This window comes from Colossoma macropomum, unplaced genomic scaffold (assembly GCF_904425465.1).
Source record: "Colossoma macropomum unplaced genomic scaffold, Colossoma_macropomum, whole genome shotgun sequence".
Lineage (NCBI taxonomy): Eukaryota > Metazoa > Chordata > Actinopteri > Characiformes > Serrasalmidae > Colossoma > Colossoma macropomum.
The window spans coordinates 39,376,237-39,385,105 of record NW_023494789.1 but is presented as its reverse complement, the minus strand read 5'-3'; the positions used below and the strand labels follow the sequence as shown (position 1 = coordinate 39,385,105).

At 37.4% G+C, this 8,869-nt stretch overlaps 1 protein-coding gene across 1 annotated transcript; it reads left to right on the top strand.

Moving 5' to 3' along the window:
- The first annotated feature begins 575 nt into the window (after positions 1-575).
- Positions 576-2,143, top strand: LOC118808535 (adenosine receptor A1-like). The gene is made up of 2 exons (XM_036571284.1): positions 576-1,081; positions 1,313-2,143. Exons 1-2 carry the CDS (start codon positions 750-752, stop codon positions 1,992-1,994), a joined length of 1,014 nt encoding a protein of 337 aa, XP_036427177.1. The 5' UTR covers positions 576-749; the 3' UTR covers positions 1,995-2,143.
- The last annotated feature ends 6,726 nt before the right edge of the window (positions 2,144-8,869 follow it).

The window sequence follows — 8,869 nt, the reverse complement described above, 5'->3', positions numbered from 1 at the left end:
CGATGATAAAGATGAAAGCTGACACACGTGAGGATGGAAACGAAAGGTATTAATACTAATGTAATAAATTTTGTTTGTGTTTTTTACTCAGGCTGAAAATTCAGAATTGTTCTGTGGCAAATCATAACTATTAGAGCTAGGCCTTCAGTTCTGGGTCATAAATGTCATAACTCGGTCTAAAACGAGGAAAGAAAACACCTAATGCTGATTTCTGCCTGCTGATTCTAACAGTATGTTAGTAGTAATCTGACTCCAATTCACATGAATATTTTATGGCCATTCTAGATTAAAGTTTAACATTTCATGCTTGCAAAAACTTTCTATGTGTTATTTGAAGGCTTTCAGGTTTCTGCTCATGTTCACACTCAGTGACCTCCACAAAGAGTGACGTTGTTTGTATTTCATGGAAATTGGTGTCACCCAGAGCTGAAACAAAAGAAGTGTGATTCTGTCATGTATCGAAACTAAAAATTGCAGACATGCATGTTTCTGTTTTACAAACTCATTAGAAACATTCAGAGGGTTCCCTTTTTGAGTCATAAGTCTCGAGTCTGAGTGGAATCGTGTCGCGAGACAATCAACATGTGACTCAAGTTGGTGTCTATGCCAGTGTGGTTTTGTATTGTGTAACAAGTAAACATAAAACACAGGAAACATGTAAGTTTTTATCAGAGCTCACAAGGAAGTCTAGTCACAGACTCTTACACTCCATAATCACCATCTGTACTGGTTGATCTCTTTCTCTTCCAATGGGTAGCAGTACTCTGTGGGTCTTCTTGCCTCTTGAGGTGATCATTGCTGTAGCATGTTGTCTGGGCAATGTGCTGGTGATCTGGGCAGTGTGGACATGTAGAGCCCTCAGGAAGCCCACCTTCTGCTTCATTGTGTCCCTCGCTGTGGCTGATTTCCTGGTGGGGTCTGTGGTCATCCCTGTAGCTGTGCTTGTGGATATTGGTATAAACACCTCTTTTCATGGCTGCCTTTTCATGTGTGGTGTCATCATAATGCTAGAGGTGGCTTCTGTCGCCTTACTCCTGGCCATAGCAGTGGACCGTTTTCTCCGTGTGCACATCCCTCTGACGTGAGTAGTTTTATATAATCATAATCATAAGCTATAATCATCCTCCAGATAAATAACTTCAGATTTCAATATCACGCTGTGATACACCTTGACAACTCGAGGAATGTTGTGTTTTGTGCTGTTTCTTTGATATTATGTTGTAAAACTGATATGTTAGTCGCTTCTTTCAATCTTTTTAAACTATTTAATAGTCAGAACAAAAGAAAATGATACTATTAATTTCTTTTCCAGGTATAAGTCTACAGTCTCTAAGAAACGCTTATGGATCGTGGTTGCACTCTGCTGGGTCACTGCTGCATTGTTGAGTTTTATCCCCATGTTTGGATGGCACAAATCTTTGGGCGCAGACAGAATTGAATGCAGATTCTTTACTGTTATCTCCTATTCATATCTAGTTTACTTCATATTCTTCAGCTTATACCTTCCTCCATTGGCTCTCATGACAGGCTTTTACTGTTACATCTTCCTGACCACTCGAAGGCAGTTCAGGGCAAATATAGGTGTGGCTGCCAAGTCCAGCACATATTACCAAAAAGAACACAGACTGGCTGCTTCACTGGTTCTGGTCTTGGTTCTCTTTGTTGTCTGTTGGCTACCTTTATTCCTCATGGTCACTGTAAGATTATATGGTCCACATATTGAGGTGCCCTCTGTTGCCGTTGAATTAGGTGTCCTCCTGTCCCATGCTAATTCAGCAGTTAACCCCATAGTTTATGCGTTTAGGATCCCCAAGATAAAAGAGGCGTGTAAGAAGCTGTGGAGAAGAGTTTATCATGACAGAAAACAGCAGCAGAGTGAACAGAGCAAGACACAGAATAATACAGACAGAAACAAAAACAGCAATGCAGAAAAGACCGGTACAAAAGACAACAGTACAGAAAACAGAAGAGCTACACAGGAGTCAGTGCTGTAAAAACCCTACAGCAAATGATGATATATATGAGATGCACAAAGACTGTAATTGACCATTTCCAGCCATCACAGTCATCTCTAAATGTTCCTTCTTCCATCAGTCGAAGGAAAACCTCTGGCTCTGTTGAAACGATTTGTTGTTTTATCCTAAAAAATTCTAATGCCATTTCTAGAAAAGATGGGACATTTTGTAGAATGCAATCAAAACAAGAATGTCATTTGTTAAGTCTTTTGAACTTTTATTTAACTTACAAAAGTACATAGATATTATGTTTTTAACTCAGCTGAACAACTTGATTGTATTTTTTAAAAATGAACAAATGTTGAGTTGGGACGGAGCACAATAATAGCAAAAAATTTGTAGAATATTCAAGTGAATTGGTAACAGCTGAGGGAATCATGACTGGGTATAAAAGCAGCATCCACCAAAGGCTCAGTCTCAGCAAGCGAAGATGGGTTGTAGCTCACCACACAAAATGTATGGAATGTAAATCATTAATGTCATGAAGGGGAGAATCAGACAACAACCACTCCTGAGCAGCTGAGTCTTGTATCAAGCAAGAATGGGCAAAATTTTGTATCCTTAGTTCCAGTAAAAACCGTAAAAGAAAAGAAAAGGTGATATTACACAGTGGTAAACATGCCTCCGTCCTAAGTTAAAATTATTTTGAGTGTGTTGCAATTAAGTTCTAAAATATTGGAAATCTTCTCTTTGTACTTTTGTCAGTTAAATAAAGGTTCAGGAGAGTTAAGGAATCACAGATTCCTGACATTTTATCAAATGTCCCAAGTTTTCCAAAGAATCTTTTTTTTCACAATTTAGGCAATTTAGTAATTTCAGGAGCCCTCAACTGGCAAAACAATCTATGCATCCACCCCATTATCAAGCTGCCTTCAAGCTGGGATTACTAAAACATGCTGTGAAGAAATCTGCCTTATACTTTAAAGTTGACTCCACTAAACCCCAAGAATTACTTTTGCCAAAATTTCAATATGCAACCTGTGACGTGTTCAACAAAAGAACACAGACACAAAAAACCCAAAAGAAGCCGGGAGTGAAAACAGCTGCATTTCAGGTCTGTCGAGTTTCACCAGGGAAGATACTCTGTTTGGTGTCGTCTATGGGTCCCTTCAGACAGTCACTGAGTGTAAAAGTCCTAAGTAATTTTATTCAAGTTTGTGTTAATTCATCCAATTACTTATAGTTTTCTGAAATGAGCAGAATATGAATAAAACATCTTTTATTTTCCAATATATATCAACATAAATACTCTCAGTTAAAGCTTATATTCTGTATTTTAATGTCATTGTTTAATTTAAACCTGTAGTAAGTTTACTTTCATTACATGTAAATTAATCACAATCTTCATGTTAGGACTGAATGTTTTGGGTAAAATATCAAATCTTTTTTTTTACTAATATTTTGACTTCAATTGAAATAATTTTTATATAAATTGTCTATTTATTTATTTATTTATTTATGTATTTGGCCAAAAAGACCAGCACATTCATTTATTCTGCACTCTGCATGTGGGTTAGTCATGTTATTAAGTTATATTTCTTTATTTGTTAAGACAATCACTGTTGATTAATAAAGGATATAGTAATCTTTCAAATTATGATTTTGATACAAAAACAATGACTCCTTCAATCCTGCTTCATACAGTGAAAGGCATATGTGAGGATTTGTTATGACCTACCTGGTCAGTTAGAATGTTGAGTTGAAATAGTCAAAAGGGAGAAAAAAAGATTAACTAATACAGTAAAAGACCCTGATAAGAACAGAGCAGCAATAAACGTGTAATGTAATTTTGAAAGGTCTGAGGCAGAGATCTGCAAAGGCAGTAATTAAGGCCACAGTGACAAATGTCTGTCAGTCTTGATCTGCTCTGTATAAAGATTATTTACCTGATGGAACTTTACTTGTTACTCTGCTGTAAATATGGAAATACTGTGCTGTAAATATGGAAATTTACAGCAAAGACTCCAGAGTGCCCCCTGCTGTACAGGCATGCAGTCTAGAAAATCACTAGATAAGCACTGTTCTTTACCAAAATAAGGAACCTGAATTTTAGTAAATGTGTTCTGTGTACTTTAATAAAAGCCTCGTGTTACAGCTGAATATCTTTGTAGGGTTGACAAAGATACTTTTTCAAAAGTGACTTTACTGGACTTGTACTGGATTTAATGACTACAGGCCAGTAGCCCTGACCTCTATAGTCATTAAAGTCTTTGAACACCAGGTCCTTGCTAACCTGAAGTCCATTACAAACCCTCTGCAATTCACATACAGAGCTAACAGGTCTGTTGATGTGGTCAACATGGCCCTGCTACAGCATCTCAACAGTCCTGGAACCTACACTAGAGTTCTGTTTGTGGACTTCAGCTCAGCTTTCAACACCACAGTGCCAGAGCTGCTGCAGATCAAACTGTCCCAGCTGTCTGTGCCAGATCCCATCTGTCAGTGGATCATGGATTTCCTGACAAACACAAGAACAGCAGGTGCAGCTTGGAAAACACACGTCAGACCCTCAATGCTGGAGTAGCACAAGGCTGTGTGCTCTCACCCCTTTTCTTCAGTCTGTACACCAATGACTGTGTCTTCAAGGAACCAGGATGGAAGTCGAGCAGCTGGACTCCTGGCGCAGCAGCAACTACCTGCTGCTTGCCCAACACAAGACTGTAGAGATGGTGGTGGATTTCAGGCCCCCCCAACAACAACATCCATGACTATGTGCTTCCCAAACTAACTAAGTTCATCTATTTTAGTGTGAAACAACGTAAGCAAATAGCAAACCCAGTATCTGTTCAGCTAGCCAGTCAGCTGCTCCCTCAGGCTGAAGTGAGAATTTTGGCAGCTGGAGGCAGATTTGGAGGCTGACGATAGCACAATTTTCTTTAGATCATTTGAAAATACATGATGTTGACAGTCTGGATAAAGTATGCTCCTTGTGTGATGGTAAAATTGTTAGCCTCTTTTTTCCTTGAGTAAATGTTGGATGTATGAACTCTGACGTGTTTTGATTGGCTTTCAGAACTGAATAAATTTATCCAGGTGAAAAGGAAAATAGTATAGTATAATAAAATATTTATTAGAAATTGATGATGTGAAGTAAATGTAGAAATACTATGATTTTATTTTGTGCCTAAAATACCTTTACAAGGAAAAATGTACTGAAGTACAGCAATGAGAGTAAATATAATGTGTTACTTTCCACCTCTGTGGAACAGAACTGAATCTCTGCAGACAGTAAATGCAGTGTTTAAAGGAAAGAGGCAAAACAACTTGAAACAGCTTATTAGTCTGTAGTATTGCAAATACACTACTTGGCGGGTAGACACATATGAGGTTGGAAACGAAAGGTTTTATTGATTTATCTCATTAAGGTTGGTGGTTTTAATTTATATGGATGTCAAAACTTAATAAAAAAGTGGAAAGAAAACTCACCTACACAACAATGCTGTTTTATGCTGCCCCTACAGGAATCTTAGCACTAAGTTAACAGCGTTTCATATGAACATTTTAGGGCCAGTCTATATCAAACATGGACATATGAATCTATAAATACATTCCATGTACTATTTAACCCTCTAACAGACATTAACATTTAATCTTGATTATATTAAATTATTGCATTCTGTTTTATTTACATTTATTTACATTTTACACAGCGTCCCAACTTTTTTTGGAATTGGGGTTGTAAATCAAAAATGAACTACAAGTTAAAGATGTATGGTTCATTAGACCTTCTTTAAAGACCTAGAACACCCAGAGGGTTCCTCTTTTGAGTCATAGGTCTAAAGTCAGTGTTGATTTGAGTCAAGAGTCAGTCAGCATGTGACTCGAGTCTGAGTTGCTGACTGGAGTCCCCATCTCTGGATTCAGCTGAGCAAATTTGTCAAAAAGACACTTATTGAAAAAATGTTTGTTGTTATAAAACAGGATGCATAATACCTGTGCAGTAAGTTGTTTTTGTGTATGTCAGCTATGTAGAGGGTGTCCTTTAATAGGGTGGGGCATGTTTCACAAGGCTGCTGTGGTTTTGCATTGTGTAACAAGTCTATGTAGAACACATGAACATGTAAGTTTTTATCAGAGCTCACAGGGAAGTCTAGTCACAGACTCTTAAACTCCATCATCACCACCTGTACTGGTTGATCTCTTTCTCTTCCAATGGGTAGCAGTGCTGTGTGGGTCTTCGTGCCTCATTAGGTGATAATTGCTGTAGCTTGTTGCCTGGGCAGTGTGCTGATGATCTGGGCAGTGTGCACATGTGGAGCCCTTCAGACAGCCCACCTTCTGTGGCCGTCCTCATTACTGTGCTGGTTGACATCCATATGAACACCTTCTATCTTGGCTGCCTTTTCTTCTGCTGGGTCATCATAATGCTAGAGGTGGCTTCTGCCATCTTGCTCCTGGTCATTTCAGTGGACCGTTTTCTCAGTGTGCGCATCCCCCTGATGCGAGTTGTTTTTTATCCTTATATCTGAAGGAGCTATAACCATCCTGCAGATAAATAACTTCAGATTTTGATTAAATACTGTGCTACACCTTCACTTCTCTTTATTGAGCAATATGATGTTCTGTGGTGTTTCTTTTAAATTATGTTGTGAACTGATATGTTAGCCCCTCATTCCAATGCTTTTAAACTATTTCAGAATAGACTGGCTGTCTGTGTTATTTTTGGTAATTATGTTATTTCATGAGCCCCCAACTAGCATAGCCATCTAAGCATTCACCCATCACCAAGTTGCCCTCAAGCTGGGATGACACAAAACGTGCTGTGAAGAAGTCTGCCTTATACTTTTAGTTGTTTTACACAACCTACAAAAAAATACTGTTGCCAATATTTTACTGTGCATCCTGTGATTCTTTTGTGGAAAAAAAACTCCAAAACCAAAAAGTGCTAAATAATCTAAGATTGTGTTTATTCATCTAATTACTGATGTCCTTCTGAAATTAGCAGAATATGTATAAACACACCTGTCATTCCTTCATTGTTCACCCAATATCAATATAAATACTCTCAGATTAAAGTTTATATTCTGAGTCAGTGTTTCATTTCATTTCCATTTACTTTTATTAGATGTAAATTGATTACATTTTTTCATTTTAGGGCTGAATGATTTGGGTAAAATAGGTAATTGCAATTTTCCTTTCCAATATTCTGGCTACAATTGAAATTATTTTTGTATAAATTGAGATCCAGGCCAGTTTATTTTTTGTTTTGGTCAAGAAGACCAGAGTGTCCAGTTTTTCTACACTCTAGGTGTTCATGTTATATTTTATCACTTGTTAAGACGACCACTGTTGATAATGTAGGATGTAATAATCTTTTACAATTTGAAAATGACTTTCAAATCCTGATTTCGATATGAAAACAATGAATCTTTCAATCCTGCTTCATACAATGGAAGCAAATGTGCAAGGAATTGTTATGACCCACCTGGTCAGTCAGAATGCTGAATTGAAATGGTCACAAAGGAGAAAACAAGATGAAATCATAAGAATTGAACAGAGCAGCAATCAGGATGTAATGTGAAGAGACCTGCAAACACAGTAATTCAGGCTACAGTGGCAAATATCTGTCAGTCTTGATCTGCTCCGCATAAAGATGTGGGAGATTTGCTTTTGCAGCTGTTGTAATTTTCAGACATGTCTAGTCCAGAGTGCCCCCTGGTGTACAGACACACAGTCTAGATCATCTAAGCACTGTTCTCTTCCTATAAGGAACTAGATAATTAATAAATATGTTCTGCTTACTTTAACAAAAAACTTAATATTACAGCTGAGCATCTTTTTCAGGGTAACAAAGACACTCATTCAAAAGTGACTTTTAATCTTCAACACCATTTCTGCGAGACTGAGGCATGTTTCACAATGCCAGTTTGGTTTTATACTGCATAACAAGATTATGCAGAAAATGAAAAAAAAAAAAACATTTCGGGTCATTCCATAATAGCTCACCTAGCCCTCCCATTTCATATCATGTGGAAACTATTAAATTAATGGGACGTTGCAAAATCCTATAGCTCAACTCCAAGTATTTCATAGTTTTTAGTTTTAAAATTTTTGAAGTTAGCCCATTTTTGTTTTGTTTTTGAAGTTTGCCCATTTTTGTTTTTTGTTGTTGAAGTTGGCCCATTTTTGCAATTCTTTATATGTGCACTCTAAGCCTCATCAAGTGCTTATTAATTGGGAAAATTCCTACTGACCATCCAAGACACCCAAAAAAATTGTAATGTATTCATGTCAGTAGTTGCTAAATGTTTTACAGTGATCAAATTATAAAAAATATTTAATAATTATAATTAAAAAAATAATTATAATTAATTTTATAATTTAAAAAAATATTTCTACCAGTTTTCTCTTTCTTGCGATTTTGACTGTGTAGAATTTAGAAGTTATTTTGTCCTGCATTAAAAATTCTATTTTATTTATTATATATTATATTGCTGAAAGTATTTGCTCATCTGCCTTCACATGCATATGAACTTGAGTGACATCCCATTCTTAATCCGTAGGGTTTAATATGATGTCCACCCTTTGCACCTATAACAGCTTCAACTCTTCTGGGAAGTCTTTCCACAAGGTTTAGGAGTGTGTTTATGGGAATTTTTGACCATTCTTCCAGAAGTGCATTTGTGAGGTCAGACACTGATGTTGGACGAGAAGGCCTGGCTCGGAGTCTCCGCTCTAATTCATCCCAAAGGTGTTCTATCGGGTTGAGGTCAGGTCAGGTTCTTCCACATCAAACTCGCTCATCCATGTCTTTATGGACCTTGCTTTGTGCACTGGTGCGCAGTCATGTTGGAACAGGAAGGGGCCGTCCCCAAACTGTTCCCACAAAGTTGGGAGCATGAAATTGTCCAAAA